At 36.2% G+C, this 24,415-nt stretch overlaps 3 protein-coding genes across 4 annotated transcripts; 1 reads left to right on the top strand and 2 right to left on the bottom strand.

Annotated features, from left to right (window-relative positions):
• Positions 1-633: 633 nt before the first annotated feature.
• On the bottom strand, positions 634-2,598 carry LOC137958356 (ABC transporter G family member 23). Its single transcript, XM_068805325.1, has one exon. The coding sequence runs from the start codon at positions 2,596-2,598 to the stop codon at positions 634-636; it is 1,965 nt and encodes a 654-aa protein (XP_068661426.1).
• A 9,082-nt stretch (positions 2,599-11,680) lies between these two features.
• Positions 11,681-17,502, top strand: LOC137959053 (probable protein disulfide-isomerase A6). The gene is made up of 11 exons (XM_068806329.1): positions 11,681-11,915; positions 12,526-12,610; positions 12,817-12,914; positions 13,036-13,091; positions 14,178-14,295; positions 14,449-14,476; positions 14,578-14,669; positions 16,553-16,709; positions 16,792-16,916; positions 17,029-17,128; positions 17,219-17,502. The coding sequence occupies exons 1-11, from the start codon at positions 11,764-11,766 to the stop codon at positions 17,291-17,293; spliced, it is 1,086 nt and encodes a 361-aa protein (XP_068662430.1). The 5' UTR covers positions 11,681-11,763; the 3' UTR covers positions 17,294-17,502.
• Positions 17,503-18,053: 551 nt separating this feature from the next.
• LOC137959054 (uncharacterized) lies at positions 18,054-21,812 on the bottom strand. 2 transcript variants are annotated; one of them, XM_068806331.1, is made up of 3 exons: positions 21,337-21,812; positions 20,872-20,969; positions 18,054-18,810 (listed from the first exon to the last, which is right to left on the bottom strand). In XM_068806331.1, exons 1-3 carry the CDS (start codon positions 21,439-21,441, stop codon positions 18,231-18,233), a joined length of 783 nt encoding a protein of 260 aa, XP_068662432.1. In that variant the 5' UTR covers positions 21,442-21,812; the 3' UTR covers positions 18,054-18,230. The 2 variants fall into 2 exon arrangements, with proteins under 2 accessions (XP_068662432.1, XP_068662431.1); XM_068806330.1 differs by lacking the exon at positions 21,337-21,812 and having other exon boundaries at positions 20,872-21,263.
• Between the last annotated feature and the right edge of the window lie 2,603 nt (positions 21,813-24,415).

Genomic DNA, 24,415 nt, shown 5'->3' with positions numbered 1-24,415 from the left:
TATATTTATTTTTAATTATTATATTAAATTAGTTTGTTTTAATGTTAAAATATTTCTTACGTTATTACAAAATTATTTATTTATTTATTATATGCTTTTTTGTTATTTTTTCTTTTTTATTAATTTTTAATAATTTATTATAATCACACGTAATTATTGTATTAATTTATAATAATCTATAATCATTAAGTAATATAATATAGTTTTTCGTTAATTAGGACATTAACATATTTTAATACTACACGTTAAATCACATATAAGTATAGTAACCATATTTATTTTGGTTAATTATCTATTTAGGTATATGTTCTATTTAAGTATATTATAAAATGTTACTCATTCTCTTTTTAATATCATAGTTTTCATTTGGGGGCACTAACACTGGAATCTGTTTTCCGGTGCACTTACCTTCTAATCATATCCGATCCGATCTTCATGGAATTTAATTTGTTAAACTCCCGGTGATTGAGGACAAATTTTAAACTCTCAAATCGTTAATATCACTTTTATTCGATCATAAAAACAAGTAAATCGTCACTCTAGCTACATTTATGAAAATGATCTTGAACTTCCGGTAACCTTCCATTCCCCAACTCGAGTCCTCAGTTCAGATCTCTGTTTCTTTTATCTCTTTCAAAGCATCGTTCTAGAAGCCTTTCTAGCTAGTATAATCCAACAGAGTACACGATAAAACAAGAAGAAACCTAGCATGATCCCAACATTCGTCCACCTACCCTCCTCCTCCAGTCCTCTGCTTCGAAGCACGTCTCTTCCTGTTAGCAGACACTCCGAATCAGGTCCCTGGTTTCTTGAAAAGCATTGCCTTCTCGAGCTCCAATACTCGTTTATGAGTAGGCAATCTAAAGGGTATTTGTACAGAGAGACGTAATACATGAAAATCCAGTACCTGGGAATGTTCTCTTTGGGGATGAAGTAGCCGGAGAAGAGGAAGAAAGCTCCCAGAACCATACAGATAAGCGAGTTTCCTGATATGAAGTCGGGAGAAACGGCGCTGAGGAAGAGGACCAAGGAGCTGGCCATTAGTACGATAAGCCACACTATTATGACGAAGAAGGTGAAGGCAGCGATGGAGGGATTCAGGCCTACGAGCCAATATACTGGGAAGGCGAAAAGCAGAGCTACTACGAGCAAGAAGGGGATGAATACCAAGGTGTTTGCGATTATGTAGGAGGAAACCTTGTACGCCCCTCGTGAAGCTTCCCTCATTAAAACTCGTCGCTCTTGGAGGAAGATCGGAAGAGCTTCGACAGTAGAGGAAAGGAGGAAGCTGAGGCTGAACGCGAAGAATCCCAGTCTCTCTGCGACTCCGTTCTCGTCTTTCTTCACATTCAGAAAGACGCTACCAAGGCCTAGCCCACCTACAATGGCTTGCATGGTTCTTGCTAGCAGAAGCTGTTTGGTCCGGTAAATTGTCTTCCAAAATCTCCACGAAAGATAGATTATCTCACTCAATCTCCAATAATAACAGCAACCCATACTCCTATCATCTGCCCCATTTTTCATTTCTTGTCCCGCTTCATTTGCTTCTTCGTACTCGAGCCATCTGGAGTATGCAGGTGCTTCTGGGTCTTCACAAGAGCTTAAACTTTTGGCGTTGTTTGAATCTTCAAGCACTCTGACAATCTCCATGGCGAATTCTAGAGCATTGATTTGGTCTGGGATCTTGAATCCCTTGTGGGAAATGGTTTCCTCCATAGAACTGAGACTGCCACTATGAGCAACCAGACCCCTGGAGAGGAGCAAGAAGCTGGATATATATTCAAGGATCCTGTAACTGGGCTGGTGGATAGTCAGAATTATGGTTCTCTGCCTCGCCTTGGCCATGGAAGCAAGCAGCTCTATCACCTGCAAGGCTGAAGTGCTATCCAGGCCGGAAGTGGGCTCATCGAGGAGTAGAATCTTGGGGTCATGAATCACATCGACGCCTATCGAAACCCGTTTCCTTTCTCCTCCGGAGATTCCTCTGGTTTCTTCATCTCCGATGTAACTGTCTGCAACGTGAGACAGACCTAACTCCTCCAGTAGCAGGGAGACTCTCTCTTCCTTCTCTTTCGCAGTCATCTCTCGAAGTCGAAACCTAGCGCTGAACATCAAGGTTTCCTTCACAGTGAGGAGTGGCAGTAGATTATCCTCTTGCGTTACGAATCCGCAAATTCTTCTCAATTGGGCAGGAGTGGAAATAGGGTGGTCGTTAAGAGAGATACATTTCGGATCAAACTCAGAATTACTTATCCGGCCAGAGATGATTCGGAGGAGGGTAGACTTCCCCGCTCCACTGGGGCCTACAACGCCAAGGATCTCAGAGCTCTTAGCGACGAAAGACACGGATTCGAGAATGTTGGTGGGCTTCTGCTGATGAGAAGGACGACGGAATAAGTTTGACAGCTTCCTCTTGGGTTGAATCGAGTGGGAGAGGTTTCTCACTGCAAGTCTGTATGGCGTCGTGCAGTGGCGTGGTGGAGATGGAGAGTGGTAGGATGAAGAGGAGGAGGTCGTGGATTCGTGTGGGGAGGCTGTGCTGGAGTACAGAACGGTTGAATCATCGTCCAGGCGTGATCGTTCCAGGAAGTTCGCCATTGACGCATCGACTGAAACACAAGGAATTAAGCAATGGCCAACATGGAGATTTGAAAGCTTCGGGAGAGACGAAAGGAAGTTGGAGGTTGCAGCTACCCACTCTCTCTCTGAGTATTTGAGTGTTGTAATGATGTATATTGAGAAGTGAAGATAAAAGCCACACGCAGAAGGAACCTAAGGGAAAAGAAATTCCCGAACGCATTAGATCTTCAATGGAATAGTCTACTGAGTTGGTGATTTTGGTAGAAGTAGACAGGCACAGAAGTCGCTCCTGAAACCTGTATTTGGTGAGGTCTGAAAAATAGAGTTGTTTAGAGAAACTAGGAAAACTAAAACAGTAGCAGAGTCGCCGATCAAGAAAAGGTAGAATTAAGAGGACATATTCAAGGTTCGATGACTAGTTTTATGGGAGATTCTAAACTTCGTTCATGGAAGTTGAGGCGGTGGTTCAGGAAAAGAGGCGTTCGACAACTCTTTACCCAAAAACTATAAAAGTATGTTTGGCGACCGACATTTTTGACTGGGTATCTGTCGCAATGCAACCTGCAAAATTTATAATTTAAACCAAGGACCAAAGTTATCGAACGCGGACGGCTAATACGGATAATAACCCAGTCTCTACTCGGGTATGATAAAAGCGAAACTCCATAACCCATCAACCTGTTGAGATTTCTTCCCTTGTACGGAATAAATATTCTTTACACTATTTAAAAATCTTATAATCACTGTAATCATGTAATTCCTGTAATCTTTCACAAACTGTCCATATGTTGATTATTACAATATGTAAAATGGCTATTTAAGCCGGATGATGTGAAGAGCATTATAACAGTGGCAAAAATTAATATTGTTCGAATTCTACTATCTCTGGCTGTGAATCTTGACTAACCCTTACATCAGTTTGATGTTAAAAATTCTACTATCTCTGGATGTATAATGCAAACTAAATTATGCAAATTAAATTATGCAAATAAGTATGTAAACTGAGGAAGTCCTGATATGGTTTGAAGCAGTCCCACAGGGCATAGTTTGGAAGGTTCACCAGTTTTAAAAAGTCTATCGAATATAAGCAAAGCAACTCAGATCATACTCTTCCTGAAATCTAACAAAAAAACAATCACAACTCTTATTGTGTATGTTGATGATATGATAGTAACTGGGAATGATCCAGAAGAAAAGAAAGCATTGCAAAGTCATCTTGTTAGAGAGTTTGAAATGAAAAATCTTGGTTACTTAAAATATTTTATTGGTATTGAAGTGTCAAAATCAAAGGAAATAATTTTTCTATCTCAATGAAAATATGTTTTGAACTTGTTGAAGGAAACTGGTATGACAACATGTGGTCCAGTTAGTACTCCCATGGAAAAAAGTCTAAAACTAGGAACACATTCAAATCAAGTCCCAGCTAACAAGGAACGTTATCAGAGACTAGTCAGGAGGTTAATGTAACTTGCAAATACTTGACCAGATTTAGCTTATGTACTAAGTGTGGTTAGTCAATTTATACACTCTCCAAGTGAAAAACATATGAATGTTGACAACCGTATCTTGTACTACTTGAAATCATGGGAAACGAATTTTATTTAAAAAGGGAAGCAACATGAAAATTGAAGGTTATACCGATGCCGATTGTGTTGGGTCAATAGAGGATCGACAATCTACATCTGGATACTTTACATTTTATTATAGGAAGAACGAAAGAAAAACGGAGAAGATAAAGATTTAACGATGGTTCGACAGTGTGCCTACATCCACCGGAGCAAAGGCCAGAAAAATTCACTAATCTCCAATTAGGGTTACATCATAAATATTTATACTAAAACCCTATATGTATTTTCGTATAAAATACATAAATATCCTTATACATAAATACCACCCAAAACCTAAGTATGAGTCATATACTCAACAATCTCCACCTTAGCGAATATTCAACCCTTAAGAAAAGAAAGCATAACTTAGGATTCCACTTGGAACAATAGGTTGGGGCCGTCACTCATCTTGCAATTGGAGACATTTATCAAGTCCAAGCAATGCTTGAACTTATTTGTAGTAACAGGCTTTGTTAACATGTCTGCTCCATTCTCATAAGTGTGAACTTTTTCAAGCAATAGTTCACCTGATGAAAGCAATTCCCTGATCCTGTGAAACCTCACATCTATGTGTTTGGTCCTCGCATGACACACCCGTTTCTTTGCCAAATAAATGACACTCTTGACTGTTATAATGCAACTGAACTCCACCTTGCTGGACACCCAACTCCTTGACCAACCCTATAAGCCACAAAGCCTCCTTGGCAACCTCAGCTACTGCCATATACTCTGATTCAGTAGTAGATAGTGCAACTATAAACTGTACCATGGACTTCTAACAAATAGGTCATCCCACAAGAGTAAATACATAACCTATGGTAGACCTCCTGTCATCCAAGTCCTCTGCATAGTCTACATACACATATCCCACAATCGAAGGAACACTTTGTTGTCTGCTGAACATGACGCCATAGTCTATAGTACCCCTCAAGTATCTGAAAATCCACTTGATTGCATCCCAATGTTGTCGACCCGGATTTTAAAGAAACTTGCTAACCACGTTGACAACTTGTGCCAAATCTGGTCCCGTACAAACCATAACATACATCAAACACCCCACTGCACTAGCATATGGGACCTTTGATATGTCTTTGGACACTGAGCAATAGACAATAAAAAATTATTCGCCAAAGGTGCACTTACTGGTTTTGCATTACCCATGTTGAACTTGTCCAACACCTTCTCAACATAGTTATGCTGAGATAACCATAATCTCCTGGAAGATTTGTCCCTGCGAATCTCCATCCTAAGGATCTTCTTAGCTGCACCCAAATCCTTCATGTCAAATTCTCTGTTCAACAAAGTCTTCAACTTGTTGACCTCACTCACACTTTGCAGCAATCAACATATCATCCACATAAAGTAGCAGAAAAATAAAAGAATCATCATCAAGGCTTTTCACATAAACACAACATTCTTCAAATTACAGACCAAATGTTCATGTCCAGGGTGGTTAAAACCTTCTGGTTGTACCATGTAAATTTGTTCCTCCAAGCCACCATGAAGGAAAGTTGTCCTTACATCCATCTGCTCTTACTGCATGTCCGAATGTGCTACTAACGCCAACACTGCCCTGATGGAGGTGTGTCTGACCACAAGGGAGAAGACCTCATCATAGTCAACCCCTTTCCTCTGTGAGTAACCCTAAGCTACTAGACGAGCCTTGAATCTTTCCCCCTTTTTTTTTATACTGCGTATTTCTTTTTATACACCCACTTGCAACCTATCGCTCTCTTCACCTTAGGAAGCTCCACCAACTCCCATGTCTAGTTTTTATGCAGAGACTCATAGCACCCATCCACCCATCCATCTACTTTTCTCTTGGTTTTGTATTGCCTCGTGAAAAGTAGTAGGATCCCCACTACCAGTAATAAGCGCATAAGAAACTAAATCTTCAAAACCATACCTGATAGGTGGCTTGATAGTGCATTTGGGTGTGTTTATGGCTATACGGTGATGCTAATAAGCACATGAGCTAGAACTTTCTGCATGTTGAACATCATTTTCTCTACCAGGGTTCTCTAGCTCCACCTACACCACATGCTCATTGGTGTTGTAATTTTCTGGCATCTGTTTCTCTTCTTCCTAAGTACGCTACAACATGATTTTTTCTTCAAAAACCACATCTCTACTCATCACTGTCTTGTTTGCCTTTGGATCCCAGAGCTTTAAGCCTTTCACCCCTTTCTGATATCCCAGAAAGATACATTGTCTAGACTTTGCATCAAGTTTCGACCTCTCCTAACTAGAAACATGTACATAGGCTGGACAACCAAACACTCTCAAGACAGAGTAGTCTACCTCACTGCCTGTCCACACCTCCTCTGATACTTTCCCATCTAGTGTTGCTCTAGGTGATTTGTTAATTAAGAAACATGTCATATTCACTGCTTATGCCTTGAAGTTCTTTGCAAACCCTACATTAAACCTGAGACATTGAGTTTTTTCAGCTATAGTTTTGTTCATCCTTTTCGCCACACCATTCTGTTGTGGTGTCTTGCGTATTGTGAAGTGTCTCTTAATTCCATGGTGCTCACACAACACCTTGAACTTTGAGTCTGTGTCTTCAGTACCATTGTCTGACCGGAGGCATTTAATCTTTCTCCCTGTCTTGTTTTCTACTTCAGTTTTCCACAACTTAAACTTGGCAAACGTTTCTTTCTTGTGCTGCATGAAGTACACCCAAACTTTTTGTGAGTAGTCATCAATAAAGGTCACGAAATACATGTGTCCTCCTCAGGATACTACTCTTACTGGCCCCCAAACATCTAAGTGAACGTAGTCAAAAATTCCCTCCGTCTTGTGTGTAGCTGACTTGAACTGCACCTTATTCTGTTTTCCAAGAACACAAAACTTGTAGAAATAAAGTTTGCATGTTTTGAGACCCTTCAATATATTTCTCTTATGAAGCTCCATCATCCCACATACTCCCATATGACCTAACTGCATATGCCACAAGACTGTATAGTTTGACTCAGACTCTACAGCTGCAACTCCACCTACAATTGTGGTACCTTGCAGGGTATAGATATTGCCAGATATTTTCTGCCCCTTCATCACTATTAAGACACCTTTACTAACTTTTATTATTCTGCTTGCAGACTTGTAACTATATCCATTACAATCTAAAGTGCCCAATGAAATCAGATTCTTTCTTAAATCAGGTATGTACGTTCTAACCACACCGTCAAACATTTTAATTTGTATACTCCCTATTCTAACAACTTTGCATGAAGCATTATTACCCAGCAGAACAGAACCAGAGTTTACTAAACTGTAGGTGTGAAACCAATCTTTATTTGGCGTCATGTGATAAGAGCATGCCGAATCCAAAATCCAAAAATCTCTGAGATGATCTAAACTGGATGAAACAAAAAGCATATCCCCGTCACCACTCTATGAGTCTTCTTCTTCTATTACATTCACAAATTTTGATGGACCCTCCCTGTTATCTACATTCCCTTTCCTTTTCTCTAGACAATCCCATTTTATGTGCCCCTTTTTTCGCACTTAAAACACGTGATGTCCTTCTTCTTCCTGGATTTATACCGAGATTTTTTGTTACTCGATCCACTCTGAGACTTGTTTCTTCCATGTTCCTGGTTACCCTTCACCACAAGTCCTTCACCTTGTGAAGTCTCATCACTGGCTTTCTATCTCTAATGGAAGCCTAATAGAGCACTTGTGATTTCCTCCAATTCGAGAGTTTCTTTTCCCCACATCAAAGTCGTAACCAAATTTTCGTACGTAGGAGAATTCGATAGGGAATTCAACAACATTAACACCTTCTCTTCAAACTCACATCAACCCGCCTCAAATACTAATGACCTGATTGAAAACGTTGATACGTTGACTCAGATCCAAGCCCTCTAACATCTTAAGACCATATAGTTTCTGCTTAAGATAGAGCTTGTTCGTTAACGACTTGGATATATACCGACTTTCCAGTTTCAACCAAACTTTTTCCGGTAATTCCTCATCCATGACGTGATACATCATGTCATCAACCTGACAAAGCCTAATAGTCGCCATAGCCTTCGCTTCCATTTCTTTCCAATCCATGTCATCCATTCATGTCGGTTGTTTTTCGTACAATACTTTCAATATGCCCTATTGTAGTAACAGGTCTTTCACCTTCCTCTGCCATAATCCAAAATTCCCAGTTTTGTCGAACTTTGTCATGTCAAATTTTGCAAAAGAAACCCCAGTCATCATATCCTAGCTTGGTTTTCGTGCAAAAAATTCGGATTTCGAGTATGACGTGAAAATCCTCGACTTTGCGCAAAAAAAAGCTCATCGGATGTGCACAACGTGTACCTGCAGCCTTCTAGGGAGCGCCAGCAGAAAAAAATCAGACACGATGCTTCGGATGAAAACTCACAGCTGCCCCACGATTTTCGTCGCCTCCTGTCGTCGTCCCTAGCAGCGGCGGCGGAGGTTTATCGTCATCGAACTCAGAAATCCGGGTTTCCTTTGTCTTGATTTTTTTTTCTCAGGTTTCCAATGTCTGCGATTTCTCAGAAATCGCAGACCTCGACGGTTGTCGCCAACCCTACGTCATTGCCGAACGCCGAAAACTTTCTCTTTGTTTTTGGAGTTCCAAAACCAGAAACCTTTGTCCAAAAATCCTTCTCCTACAGCTCTGATACCACTTGTTATAGGAAGAACAAAAGAAAAATGGAGAAGACAGATTTTATGGTGGTTTGGCAATGTGCCTACATCCACCGGAGCGACGGTCGAAAAAATTCACTAATCTCCAATTAGGGTTACATCATAAATATTTATACTAAAACCCTATACATATATGTGTATAAAATACACAAATACCCTTGTACATAAATACTTTCCAAGACCTAAGTATGAGTCAAATACTCAACACATTTGTAGGTGGAAATTTAGTTACTTGGAGAGGTAAGAAACGAGAGGTGGTGGCTAGATCGTTAGCTGAATCCGAATACAAGGGAATGGGTCAAGGCAATATGTGAATTATTATGGATCAATAATCTGATACAAGAATTACAAATTGAGTAGACAAATCGTATGAAATTATATTGTGATAGTAATGCAGCGTGTAATATTGGCCACAACCTAGTCCAACATGATAAGATTAAACACGTTGACATTGATAGGCATTTTATCAAGGAAAACTAGAAGCAAGAATCATTGAAGTCATTCATGTTCGGTTTCAAGATCAGTTTGCTGATGTGCTGACCAAGGTAGTGTCTTACTGAGCTTTTAACAATTGTCTCAACAAGTTGGGCATGAGTGATATCTATGCATCAACTTGAATGGGGAGTGTTGAGATTTCTTCCCTTATACAAAATAGATATTTTTGTTTCTTCTTAAAAATCTATAATCATGTAATTCATGTAATCTCTCTCAAACTGTCCATATGTTGATTATTACAATCTATAAAACAACTATTTAAGTCGGACGATGTGAAAAGCAATATAATGAAAATTGAAATCTTATTTTTGACTCAACCTCTTTATCTACACAGATAGATAGTAGGAAGGGTGACTGCAGAGGACCTCTTCCACGGGTCCAAGGGGAGGGGGGAGGGGGGAGATGGTCTTACACATTTTGTATTACTATGAAAATTAATATATTAATAATCCAAATAATTTAAATTTTAAATAATAAATATTCTTTGAAAAAACATGTCTCTTGCAATTCTTTAGAGGAGGTCCCAATTGAAAGATCATTATCACATGTTCTGTATATTAATATTTCATAAAAAATGGTTAAGTAATAACTAATCAATCAGATATCTAACTTTTCTCGCTATATTTAATTTTGTCTACAAAAAACTATACGCTTAGGTATACTTTTCTCATCAAATTTTAAATTTCACCAACAAAATATACTCCCGCTTAATGTCAAGAACCACTTTTAGTGGAATTTAAAATCACCACGAAATGTAATTTTAATTAATGCCAATTATTAAGTATAATCTATAACATAATTAGACTATTTTTTTATACATGATTTATTCTTATCATAATGTTATAGAAAATATTTTTATAGCTAACTATTGATAACTTAATTAATTAAAGTAATAATATACTAATTTAATAATAATTTTAATTCACTAATAGTTAATTACGCAGTTAACTTGTTGGTAATTAAGTACTTAATCAAGTTTTTTTTTGTTTAAAATATTTGAGTTAATGGGTTCAACTTTTTTACTCTCAAGTGTTTGGCTATTATTCCAAAATGTTAATTTAATTAACACTACTATATCTTACCCATTAAATTACTTAATCGACTCAATCGCATTTTCAATTAGTCAAATTACTTAAATTCATTAGCCAATTACTTAATTTATTACACGAATAATTTAAGTAAAATAAAATTTATGTATATAAAGTTTAATATGTATTTATTAAGTGACCTAAAATTAAATTGTTTTTAAATGAAGTGACAAATTAAGATTAACTATTTTAATAAAAATATTAGATTAACTAAGTAATTCATAAATTAAGTGATTAATGTTTTAATTAATCGACACATTGAGCAACTAATTAATTATGTAACGATTAACAATTATAGTGTAACTAAGTATGTAATTATAAGTGATTAATGTTTTAAATTAATTTGGTAACTATTGGACTAATTAATTAATAATTTATGATATAATAATAACTAAATAATAATTTAATTTACCAATTATGTAATCAATCACTAAGTCACTAACTAATTTGAGTAAATAATATTTCAATTAAGCAACTAATTAAATAATTGATGCAGTAAATAGTGAGTCAACTAGCAGTTATGTAATACGTAACTAATTTATTACAAAATAATTAATTAAATAATAAATTAATATTTAAATCAAATTACATTAAACAACTAAATATTTCTTACTCAACTTAGCTAGTCTTTATTAAATAATATTGGTTACTTGGTTATAAATCGATTACTCAATTATTTAATTAGTCACTTTAATTAAATGGGTCAATTGGCTAATTAATTATATTAGTTAACCACTTACTCAAATTGCAGTTATTTAATAACTAACTAATTTATTGCATAATTTTTATTACTTAGTGAATTAATACTAAATAATGATCAACTGTATTTTTATAATAATTTTTTAATCAATTTTACTTTTTTTATTAAGTTAATTTTTTTAGCTGTATATTTAATTAATTTAATTTTAAATCAATTTTATTTAAAATAAATCAAAGTTTCCCGCTTGAACTTTTAATAAAGAGTTTCTAAATTATTTTTAATTTTTATTTATTATAATGTTTTTTCTCTCTTTCGTCTTGGAAGGAGTGTGCCGCTACTCTTAATAATCCACATTCCGCAACAGGCAAGCTGAGAAAGGCCACGTGTCATGATCTCTGCTACCCAAACACGTCACTCGCTCCCTGAGTCCCCCGCACCAAATAACCAGATGCAGGCGCTTCTAAAATTCTTTAATGACCGAAATGCCCCCTTCTAACAAGAAAATCTGAGAGCTCGATAATGTAGGATTATGTGCATTACAATAAGACTCTCATCGCTCCGCATTTACTTACTCGCTTTGTTCGGCAACGATCGGCCGTGGGAACGAAAAGCAGAACGAAAGATGGCGAAATCTCAGATCTGGTTCGCTCTCGGGACCCTGGCTCTCCTCTTCCTCTCAGCCGTTGCTGACGAAACTGTAGTTCTGACTGAAGAGAATTTCGAGAAGGAGGTCGGTCAAGATCGAGGAGCTCTCGTTGAGTTTTACGCACCCTGGTAATCCTCGTTCACCAATTTGTTTACTTTTTTTTTTTTTTGTAATTTTGTGCTATTGGTATGTTACTTTATGATCCTGTCGTCGTTTTTGGATTTTGATGTTGTCTGCCGGGATCTTTTACTTTGGACTATGATCATAAGATTTGGTTGGTCGATTCTTTTAGCTGTTTTTTAGTGATTTACGCCTACTGGCTGATGATCTCAGATGGTTTAGCGACTGTGGTATACTATTTCCTAGGAAGACCTACCTTTTATTTGGTATCTCTATTTTTCTCATTTGAATACTCTAGCTTCCAATCGGCGTTGACCTTGGAGTTTGGACTATTATACCGTTCTCAATTAAAAAGAAAAAGAGAGATAACATTCCATGTCTTCATTAGGAGAATATGGTTTAATGGTAACTCATAAGGCTTCGAGTTGATTACTGCGCGATTTCCCTGCCCCTAAATGCAGAAAAGTTTAGTGTATGAGATATGATTTCCTCGGCTGTATACTCACCTTGTAATAAGCATGTGTTCTTCAGCCTCCAATTCGACGGTAGCTCATTGTTGATTTTCTTTTGATTTTATTTCTGATTTGACTCCAAGATCTTTAATTCCATTTTTTTTAGGTGTGGCCATTGTAAAAAGCTTGTTCCTGAGTATGAGAAAGTTGCTACAAGCTTTAAGAAGTCCAAATCTGTCCTGATTGGAAAGGTCAGTGGCTGTTTATGTTAAAAACTCTACCATTTCAATTGTTCTTATCGTGTGTTCTTAACACAGAGGAGCATATGTATACCTTGCATTATACAGTGCATTCATTATATCTTCTAATGATTCTGTTCTAGTAGTGGGGAGTCATTTTTTTCTCTGCAGATTGCTAAGTGATCTTAAAGTTATTAGCTTACAATTTTCTGGTGTAGGTGGATTGTGATGATCAGAAGAATCTCTGTAGCAAGAACGGGGTTAGCGGGTACCCTACAATCAAGTGGTTTCCCTCAAAGTCCTTGGAACCAAAGAAGTGAGTATTTTTTTGCTTTTCTTGGTGCTCTATATGCTGTTCAATTTGAGGCTGGATTATAGGTTTTCTTTAGCATGCTTTCTCAGCCCATCGGCTCTTGTTGTTGTTGTTATTGTTTTAGGTATGAAGGTGCACGGACTGCAGAAGCCCTTGTTGACTTTGTAAATACTGAAGGAGGTACTTGTTAGGACCCTATAGTTTAGTTCTTGCCTGTGAGTTTATTTTCTAGTTTGTTGCTCTTAGAGATTTCTAGGTTTCCCATTATATGCTGTTACAAGGTTGAACTATATTCAGTATAAAGACGCGAGCTTTTTCATGAGATGCATGACTCTAGGAAACAATCCTACCATTTTTTACAAGGTTTTATCTTCCATGTTATGGTTAACCTGTGCATGCACTAAACATGGGAGTTGGAAAATATTCTTGCCTTATGCTTTGACCTGTTAAAATTGCTTGCCCATTATTTTAGTTTGTGACTTGCAACACCATGTATTCTGTTTATGAGTATCAATGCATAAAAAACATAAAGAATGTCAGTGCACCAAATTCTATATATATTTTCTCTGGTAGTACTTTAACAATCTTGAAATGGTCCTTTTATTTTAACTCCCTTTAAATAGGAGTTAACTTAGTCTAACTTCCTCTGCGAGAGCTAATTTTTTTATAATCCGAATGTCTCTTTGCAAATGGTTATCATATTTTATCTTTAACTGCTTGAAATTCAAATTACCTTAGCCAAAGTTATTTGTACTGAGGGAACATCTATGTTGACAGGGTCCATGTTCTCTGTCTGCTGATAAATTAGCTTTCTCAAAATTTGCCATCAATTCCATTTGGTTGTTGATTTTGTGTTTTTTCAAAAATATTGAATCATGTCAATAAACAAAAAAGTACCAAATTGCTCCAATTCAATCACTTATACAAGCACTAAGGGTATAACGATGAAAGCCTTGTTCTGTATGTTACTAATTGGATTACATCTCTCCTATTGGTGGTTGTAAATTGTGGTGCATGTACACCTGAGAGGATTGTTGTTGCCTATTCTTGTCAAACTGTCTTTCTAATATTTGTTTTATCTATGCACATGGACATATGCACTGTGATGCATTTTTTTGTAAATATCAGTGTTTTTACTTTAACATCATAGGCAAAACTTTGTTTGATGAGGTTAAAATTTCCAATTCAGGATCTTTACTTGAGCTTGTCATTAGGTATTTTTGAGTTATGCCTTTTCCAACATTCAGTGTACGTATGTGGTTACAGGTACCAATGTAAAGCTGGCGACTGTCCCTTCCAGTGTTGTTGTGCTGACAGCTGAGAATTTTGATGAGGTTGTCCTGGATGAATCCAAAGATGTGCTGGTTGAATTTTATGCACCATGGTGAGAGCATATTTTGAAATATCTTTGCGTTAATAAGATCCCATTACTAGTTTTAATATGTTTTTAGTTTTATTAATATTATCAGCAGTAGTAGAATGTTTAACTTGGTTATCATTGGTAATTGCTTAACCTTGTGTTTTTTCCCTACTGTAGGTGCGGTCACTGCAAGAACCTTGCTCCTGTAAGGATGCCATGACCTTTCTCTTAGCAAATAGATGACTTTTCAGAGAATGATTCTTTTCATTTGCTCAAGTGAGTTGATTTATAATGGTTGCTTTGTAGATCTATGAAAAAGTTGCATCTGTGTTCAAAAATGACGAAGATGTTGTGATTGCGAACCTTGATGCGGACAAATACAAGGACTTTGCAGAAAAGTAAGTCCATAAATTTCTCAATTTCTTATTGCATCAGAAAAAATCTAAATTACTTGAATGTAATTTGTTTGCCGATACATCTGTCGTTAACATATTTGATTTATGATGTTTATCACTTCTCAATTAGTTTTTGGAAATTTTTCTGTGTTTATGTTAGATAGAGTGACCAGTTTTAGGTACTTATCTGCTTTGTGGTGGATGGAGGCAGCTGTTTGTTGACTTCACAGACTGGAGAAAATTTGCTAAAAAAGATTAGTAGGCAGTTTTATTTGGCTTTTTTTTTAATTGTTATAAACCACTAACCATTGATTGGTCTCCCTCTGCAACACTTTTACTGGTTATGAAAGACAAGATACTTTAGATAAAATGCGAAAAATCTCTTCTGGATTTGTTTTTCTATTTATTTTTTGAAAAAGATTTCTATTTGACTTCTTAGGCATGTAATATACTCTTGTTGAAGTTTCTTACATGGATTTTGACAAACATTGTTTTTATACTTCATGGTGAACTATGCATATCACAATAGAAAATTTTTGGAGATTGACTTTCTTCTCTTTTTAAAGATTTGACCCACTTTTTATGCTAATTTAAGTGAAAACAGTGTAATCAGCCTTCATGTTAAGATAGCGTACAAACCATATTATTGGCGTTGTGCGTCTGTATTTTCTTTGAAATTGAAATTCATTTCCAGATAAACAGTAAATCTGATGTACTTCAATAAGTATTAGAATTACTTTCTAGAATGTCCATATTTGAAAATAGATGTCAATTCATGATGGAGGAGGATGGTATTAACCTTCTTCAACTACCCCCACAAAATCATAAAAATAACTGAAATACCCTAAGGATGTTCTCTAACAAAGGAAAATGGGGAAGGTTAAAGATAAAGGGAGGGAGTGAAATCCTCCACCCTGTTTTATTTTAAAATAATAGTATATTTTTAAATTATTGAAATATATACTTTTTACTTAAATTAACATAGTCAGTTAGGTTAATATAAGTTAATAATTATGATTTCAATTAATTTAATATTTTTTTTTTCAAGGACTTAGTTAAATTATTATATGATGTTGGTTTTGAAATTATTTGAATAGTAATAACTTTTTAATAAAATTGAATATTATTACTGCAAAAGAGTAAGGAATCATTTATATGACAAAGATTTAATACTTATTACTTATTCTTATTAACTAATGTCCATGCAAATTTTTTAATTTGTCCAGTTAATTACACTAACATCAGATTTATATAGTTTATAAATGTAAATAAAAATTTCAACAATTTCAATTACTCAAGAATTTTATATTCGAGATATGTTCACTCTATAATCTTATATATTAAACAACAGAATTCCAGAAAAAAAGTTCCAGTTTTACAATTCCAAACACACTAACACCTGCTAAGGTTGGTATTCTTTAATGCCTGGTTTGGCTGCTGTTTGATTTTGAAACTCACTATGACTGGAGGATGTCTTCAAACCTGAGTCTTGGTCCTTCTATTTGCTTTCTTGTTGAACTGTGGAAGTTAGAAAAACTATCAAGTAAACAGTTAACTGATGTTCAAGAAAGAAAGAACCAGAATAATTTATATGATGATACTGTGAAAAAAGGAGCTAGGCAATCAGAAAGTGGTTCCAGTATGGAATTAACATATATTTCAAAATTTAAGAATCGCTCTTGACCCTACCTTAACCTTATTTTTAATAGATGCTGATTATCATGATTTTATGGCATATTAGTGATACTTCTGAATGAGAATATTTGTTTTATTGTAAGTTATTTGTTATGTCATAACTTTTGTTGCTTGTGAAAATCTCCCATGGCTAATTTGATGAATTAAGCAAATGTATTTTAAGCGCCAGAATCTATATATTGTTCGTGCAGGTACGGTGTTAGTGGTTATCCCACAATTAAATTCTTCTCAAAGGTTAATAAGGCTGGTGAAGACTATGATGGTGGACGTGACTTGGAGGACTTTGTCAATTTCATCAACGAACAGAGTGGAGTTAACCGTGATGCGAAGGGACAACTTACTTCCAAAGTTTGTTGCAGACATCTTTTCAACTACTTGTACTTTTTATTATTTCTATTAAATTTTCTTAAAATTGCCCATTTCTTCACAGGCTGGAATCGTGGACGATTTAGATGTTTTGGTGAAGGAATTTGTAAGTGTTAGCAATGATGACAAGAAGGCTATTGTGTCCAAGCTGGAAGAAGCGGTTGAGAAACTCGAGGGTGCTGCAGTGAAGTAATATTTTCTCGAAAAGCTAAGCTTACTGTTGTTTCTTTGGCTATTGAGCTCTAGATGGAAGAATGTCGTAATCATTCTTTCTTTTGCTGAAAAATGCCTTTGCTTTCAGGTCTGGCAAGATCTATCTGAGAGTTGCTAAGAAATGCATAAACGAAGGATCTGAATATGCTAAAAAGGAAATTGAGCGTCTTGAACGCATTTTAGACAAGGTCAGTTTGTCATTTATAGTCTTCCAAGGCAGTACAAGCAAGATCCTCTCTTCCATATGGAACTAATGCGGTAGTGTATGCTTTTTACAGTCTATCAGCCCATCGAAAGCAGATGAGTTCATTATCAAGAAGAATATTCTGTCAACATTCACTGAGTCAGCTTAATGGTCCTAGAGCCTGTAGGGTGAAAGTTTTGAGCTCGTCGTCAATGGTTTTTGCTGTTTCTAGCGGCTAGTAGAGCTTTAACCTATCTTTGACTATGATTCCTAGGACGAAGTTGGTAGAGTTATCTGGACAGGAAGCATGCCCATGCTCGACGTCGTACGACTTCAAAAGTTTATAAGGATGTTAAATTAACTGAGCAAGGTTTCATCTCTCTGCAGTGCCACCTCTCATTTTTCTTAGTGCTGTTACTATTTGTCCAAAAAGATTTCACTGCTATTCAGGTTCATTGAGGGTCAGAGCTGTCCGTGCCATTGCTTTAAAACGACCCTGAGTATGTCATGCTGGACAATGGCTCAGGGCTCCAGAATTGTTTCGGAATCTGAATCAAATTGGCCATATATCTGAGCCGGCAGTGGAACGAAGCTACCAATCTCTACTGCAGAAGAATAATATAAGCGAAGGTTCCTCCTTTCTCCAAGAAGTGGATTTCATTTACTTCAATCTAAAATGAAACAAAAATTTTTAAACCAAATTTAAGTTATAATTTTATGATCTAGTTATAACATTTAAAAAGACGGTAGACTTGAGAGATTCTACAGTACTTGGATTTCGAAAACTGTGTGAATTGAAGCAGCAATCCGTAACAATCACAGGTGGTACAAGTTACTGGTTCCACTCCCTCATTCTCGAAATAAAAGGCCGTCTATAGTATTAGAACAGACAGGGTTTACGTTTGAAAACTGTAAGAATAGAAGCAGGAAATCTGGTACAATCACAGACAGCAGCTGTTACTAGTTCCCCGCAGTCCTTAGCTGGTGTATTTTACCACGAACTGCAGGGTGAGAAAATTAAAAGAATACTTCTTATGGTGTGCTGCAAGAGAGTGATTTGAAAAATAGCAAGAAGTGGGAAACCCCATTTACCGGTCAGAAAGTTTTCAATCGTTTGAATCATTCCCACCCAACAAAGATCTTGCCCCTGAAAATAAACTTGCCCTTCCCAATCCACTCCCACCCAAAAATTCTTCCTGGTTCTCATCCCTTCTCAAGTCCAAAGGATATTCTCTCTGATCCACTATACTTTTCTCGCCTACAGCCTCGTCAGTATTGTGCATGGCTTCTTGCTCTTGCCCGCTACAGAACGGCAACTCAAAAGTTGGTGGACTGTGTGGATGGCTTCTCATCTGCACCGACCGCAAAAGGGTAGCCCGTCTAAGGTCTGCAGAGTGACATATATCACTTGGCGATGACGGAAAGCGTCCCTCTGAGTCAGACCCACGCTGGCGAGAGTGGGAGCAAGTAATTGCACTGAGAGAGCATCCTGGCAGAGTACAAGATGCAGTAGCTCCTGTAGAATAGAACCCCATGATGGACCTTTGATGTCTATGAGGAGAAACTGAACTTGTATGGCTACCAGAGTTTTCAGTTTGAACGGAGCAAGTGTTCACAGGGTTATCACTGTATCGAGAATCATCTGTGTCTTCTGACATTGGTGAATATAGAAATGAAACTTCATCCCTGTCGGAGAGCATGGAGAAGAAGATTAAATGAAGTCAAAGACCAATAGGTGTATAAATCCTGATTACTTACAAAAGACCAAAATCTGAATACATGCCACATGGTACTAATCAAGTTGATTTCAAACACCATGTAAAAAAACACCTGAGTACATAATGTAGAACGCAAGTAGCCTAAATGCTTGTCAATTGGATGGTTAAAAGCACCGAAACATTAGCATGCATACAAGTAAATACAATGTAAACTGATTTAAACCTTAAATGCATACTTGCTTCTCAGTTACAGAAGTTCTTTAAGTTTTGTCTTTTAAAAATACTCTGAGATAAGATTAAGATGAGCAAAAATATTTATCACCGGGTAGCTACGAATCCTTAACAAAAATTTTAGCTACCATTTGTGACTTTCAATTTCCCGTTCTAAACAGTGACCCTTTTAAAGATATTGACATGTCAATTTTTTTTGTAATAATCAATTCCCTGTCCTAAACAGGGGCCATATTTAAGATATTGAAAAATCATTTTTTCCCAAATTAATCATATCAATCAATTTCTGTCCTCTAAACCCTAAAATATCTGGAAGAGGTTCCCTGTGCAGATACCAAAGCTTGTGCTCTTATCTGCTTCCTGCATTCACTAGCATAAATAAGACAAAGATAACTGTAGTTACCCTCATCGATTCGTTATATGAAAATCTCTATCTAAAGTCTAACACAAATTTCAGTACTAAATACATGGTTCATATAATTATAATAATAATAATAGTCAAGTTGCAAAACTTGACAAATTACACTATGTGAAATTGTGCAGGGGAACCAGAGTATTCCATATCATTTGCCATTCGATGATACTGGATCAAATCTAATCACCCACCATTTATCAATACGATCAATATCATAATACACGGTTGTAATGTAGGTTAAAGTTTAAGGGTCATCCCAGTTTCCTAGTTAACAGTTGATAGGTTTGCATCTGGAAACATTTTACAGAACTTGGACCAAATGTCAAGAAATCATTTGCCAAGAGTTACCTTGACCAAAGGCTTAACAAAGACAATCCAGGATTTCTGAGGCTTATGGAGCAAGAAATGAGACAGTGATATCTCTTCACTTCTCACATGATCATTAGTTGATTCTTCCTTTAATTTCATTTTATAAAACTTGCGCAAAAAAGGAGCTTAGACATCTAATGTTGGGAGATTAGAGAAAAAAGATAAAGTTCTTTTGTTTTCATTTTTTTCCTCCTACATTACACTTTCAGAAGTTGTTAATTACAAAACTGTCATCTTCATTATCAACATCATCATCAAAGTGTAGTCCAGACTATGTTAGGATAGGCTACACTTATCCTCCATTCTACTTTATCAGTACATGAAAAAACTAACTAGAAAAGTTTTAAATTTTGTGAGGCTTGTACCACAAGGGGATAGGGTATCAAAATCCAACATTGGGAATATGATACTGCTACTTCCTCCTTGTGCATGTCAAAAAAGACATATTCGTGAAAACAAGGAAAAAATCCAGAAGGCCTGAAGCAAAGCTCCAGCAGCAGTTTAGGTATAATTGCAACCTTTAAGTAAATAGCATGTTACTCAAATAGTAACTTGATGAGTGAAATTGCCTTTGTTTCTTTTCTCACCAACGTTTTTATCTCTTCTAAACTATTCATTCTCTAAAGTATCTCCTTCACAGAACAATTTTTCAGTGAAATGTGCCTATTAACATTGGGTGGCTCAAGGATGAAATCATTCTCTTATTCAACAATTAAAACTACCACAAAGTTTATCTCAAGGCAACAACAAGTATTGCAAACCCATATTATCCATCTCATGGTATGCACTGCACCAGCTCATGGCAGAAAAGAATTCAAAAGACTAAAAAGGAGTAGCAATATCAAGAAATGCCCTGAGAATACACCCAGTCTCCAGTGACCACAACTCTACACTGCAAGTTTCAAAGTAAACAGCAACATAACAATGGGAATTTTTATGGGATAACAGAAGGTGGAATAGCAGTGACAAGCTTCCATCCAGATAACCAAACCGAAATTTAAATAAATTTATAACCTGGTGTAACACATGCCTTCCGATCTTGCCGGGGATTCCATTAGATTATCAGAGATAGTGTCCCCAACTGTTAAACCATTTAAACTAGATGCCATTATCTGCAAAACAAATGAAAAGTAGTGCTGCAAAATCACTCTTTGTCTCCTAAAATGTCTCAAAATATCCAAATGAAAATCATGAGCAGCACAACCACTCAAAAATTGGAATCGCCAAAAGCGTAAAACGCAAATGTTAGAGAATTGAAACATATAATTCTCTCTCAAGCGTAAATGACTAACAAAAGAACATACAGAAAAGCCCTCACTTTCAGGAGAAACACAAATGCGACAATACCTCATCATTCACAGTGCAAATGCACTCGAATCATAACATCTTGTCAAGAGGGGGTACTAGGAAATAAAGATGTATATTCTTGGTTTTCTTTCCAAAGAATGACGAATAAATGAATAAATAAAAAATCCCAACCTCACTTAGATACCGTTTATGTGAGTGCAAATTATCAAGATAAACTTCATCTTCTGGATCTCTACTTCGCTTTCCCGGCGGGGAGGAGCTCAACTCCGGAGCCATTTCTTTTATCGCGAAACACACCAGACAAAAGAAGAAAACTTCTTTGCAGTTCGGTATCAGAGAACCCAAGAAAGAAACCCCTGAAATTTTTTCCGTTGCACTTGACACTTGCGAGCCGAAAAGCGCAGAAAGCACAGAGAATTACAGAAATTGAAACGGGAATTGGTCGAGAGAGATAGAAAGTAGAGTAGAAAGTAGAAAGTAGAATGTAGACAGTAGAAACCTACCGACATGGAATCTGGTGCATGTGATGCTCGCATTCGTGGGAGGGATGGAGCCCAACACCGCCGGTGCATTCTTTTGATTTCTCCAATCCAGTGGCATCCAACGGTTTCGAAGACAAAGTCGAAGCCAATATTCGATTCAATCCACTTCACTCGCCACTCGTTAGTGGGCGCGTAGATTACATTTCATCTGGATGCTCGAAATGAAGTTGTCCTTATCTCCACGTCATAAAAAAATTCATCTTATTGAAGACCATTTTTCTCATTCTTCCATATGAAGGACTCGCACCGCGATTGATGTTTTTTCCCCTCTCCTCGCACCCCCCTTTCTCGCGCGTCTTCATTTCCGTTTTTTCTCTCTCCCGCACCTCTTCTCTTATCTCCCTGCACCCCCCGACGTCTCTGTTCCCTTTCTTTTCTCAGACTCTCCTCTCCTGCCTCCGTCTCTGCTCCCTCTCGTCTCCAATCTCCGGCTTCCGGCTATCGGTCTTCTCTCTAACTCGCCCTTTCTCTCGCACCCCCTCTCTCGTCTTCGTGCCTCCCTCTCTTCTCTTATACTCGTTCTCCGTTTTTCTCTCTCACTTTTCTCTCTTTCTCTTATCCCTCTCAACTAGGGGTGACATCGAACCGAGTCGAACCTGAACCTGCTTATGTTCGAACCGATCTTGATTTAAATATTTCGAGTCGAGCCTCATCTCGAGCCCAACAAGTTCGAGCCGAGCTCGAGCCTCAACATATATTTAAAACTTTTCAAAAAATATATATCAAATAAAATGTATATAAAATTATGCATACATTTTACATAAAATTGGGCATGACCTCTACTTAAAATTGGGCATGATCTATATATATAATACATGTATAAGATTGGGCATAACTTCTACTTAAAATTGAGTATAATCTATATATATAATACTTGTATAAAATTCGGCATGACCTCTACTTAAAATTGGGCATAATCAATATACATAATACCTACATAAACACTCCATAAAATTGTCTATACATTCCATAAACACTCCATGAAATTGTTTATATACTCCATATAATAGTCTAAACACTCCATACACTGCATAACATTATAAATAAACTCCATACAATAATCAAACACAACAAAATTAAATGAAATATCACTATCAATTTACAATCACCCAAATAAAAACTATAAATCCTTTAAATAAAATCCTATTACTATTTGAGACTTACTAGAAAATTACAAGAAATATTTTAAATTTTTCTTAGGAAAGTTAAATGGACCTCTTATTGCCTTTTCTAAGGAAATAAATAAAAATTAATAATTAATCTAATATATTATTATACTTATCGATAAATTTTTAATCACATAAAATGTCAAACACAAAATTGCTATGAAAATTGTCTCATTCTCAAAGTATTATATCATCAACTCTCAAATACTTATTCAAAATTTTTCTATATGGTTTTCTAACCCATCTTGGCAAGAAAACCTTACTTAGAAAATTATATGATTTTTTAAAAATAATTTATAATTAGAAAAATATTTTGAAAAAACAAGAGGCACTAATGGTCCCTATATTTCTACTAAAAATGTTTTTTCAACATTTATTGAAAAAACCACTAATGGTCTCTAGAAACGTATTTCTACTAAAATATATTTTCAATTTCTTTAAGAACCATGAGGAAGGGACAAAGAGTTTTTTTTTTCCTTGTTTATAATCTCGCACATAGGGGTGGTTTTGAATAAATTATATATAAAATTATACATACATTTTAAAAAAATATAATGATAGGGGAGGTTCAGGATTGAATTTCAATAATGGATTAAAATACACCAATATTAATCTTTTTTACTCCAATTGTTGTCTAGCTTGTTTTGTAAATTTTGAATCTGGCCATAATTTCTTATGGCCTCCTTAGTGCCCCTAGATGAAAATTTATATTCTAGAAAAAACTAAAAATATTTTTCCTATGATACATATTCCCAAAAAAACCTTTAAATAAAATTTTATTACTATTAGTGACTTATTAGAAAATTACAAGAAATATTTTAAAATTTTCTTAGAAAAGTTAAATGGACCTTTTATTGCCTCTTCTAGGGAAATAAATAAAAATTAATAACAATTTAATATATTATTATACTTATCGATAAATTTTTAATTAAATAAAATATCAAACACAAAATTGCAATGAAAATCTCTTCATTCTAAAAGTATTATAGCATCAATTGTTAAATACTTATTCAAAAAAATTTTATACAGTTTTCTACCCTATCTTGGTACGAAAATCTTACTTAGAAAATAATATGATTTTTAATAAAAAATTTAAAATAGAAAAATGTTTAAAAAAACATGAGACACTAATAGTTTATAGAAACTTATTTCTATAAAAAAAATTTATAATTTTTTCGAGTGGAATTTTTTTTTTTTTACTTTATGATCTCGCACGTGCGAATCTTCACGCGGGGGAGGGGGGAGATTATTTCTCCCCTGAACTTAGGTTATGGGTTTCCGTCAGGACGACGCGGAGGGAAGGGAGTTATGGTGCCGGGGAGGACCTGTCGTCGGGGATGACGGCTGCAACGGAGGTGGCGGCAACGACGGAAACAAAGGCGACGACGAGGAGAGGAAGAAATCGAACGGACGGCCACAGAGGAGGCTGGCAAGCAACTGGGACGGCGGTAGAGACAGGCGACGAACAGCTACGACGGCGGTAGTAGCGACGACAACAACCGATGGGAGGGGCTCTGCGGTGACAACAGCCGACGGGAAGGG

Source organism: Aristolochia californica, unplaced genomic scaffold (assembly GCF_029961685.1).
Source record: "Aristolochia californica isolate CCGP_79_NKW_82.1479 unplaced genomic scaffold, dmAriCali1.0.hap1 SCAF_3, whole genome shotgun sequence".
Classification (NCBI taxonomy): domain Eukaryota; kingdom Viridiplantae; phylum Streptophyta; class Magnoliopsida; order Piperales; family Aristolochiaceae; genus Aristolochia; species Aristolochia californica.
Note: the sequence above shows the minus strand (reverse complement) of the source record. Positions and strands in the feature narration are given on the sequence as shown.

Excerpts from the sequence above, each read along its gene's own strand:
- LOC137959053 (XM_068806329.1), top strand. The coding sequence starts at position 11,764 with ATGGCGAAATCTCAGATCTGGTTCGCTCTCGGGACCCTGGCTCTCCTC. Across the intron at positions 12,611-12,816 it reads AATCTGTCCTGATTGGAAAG|GTGGATTGTGATGATCAGAA; the intron begins GTCAGTGGCTGT and ends TTTCTGGTGTAG. Across the intron at positions 16,917-17,028 it reads CTCGAGGGTGCTGCAGTGAA|GTCTGGCAAGATCTATCTGA; the intron begins GTAATATTTTCT and ends CTTTGCTTTCAG.
- LOC137958356 (XM_068805325.1), bottom strand. The coding sequence starts at position 2,598 with ATGGCGAACTTCCTGGAACGATCACGCCTGGACGATGATTCAACCGTT.
- LOC137959054 (XM_068806330.1), bottom strand. The coding sequence starts at position 21,212 with ATGATGAGGTATTGTCGCATTTGTGTTTCTCCTGAAAGTGAGGGCTTT. Across the intron at positions 18,811-20,871 it reads GAAGGCATGTGTTACACCAG|GGATGAAGTTTCATTTCTAT; the intron begins GTTATAAATTTA and ends GCTCTCCGACAG.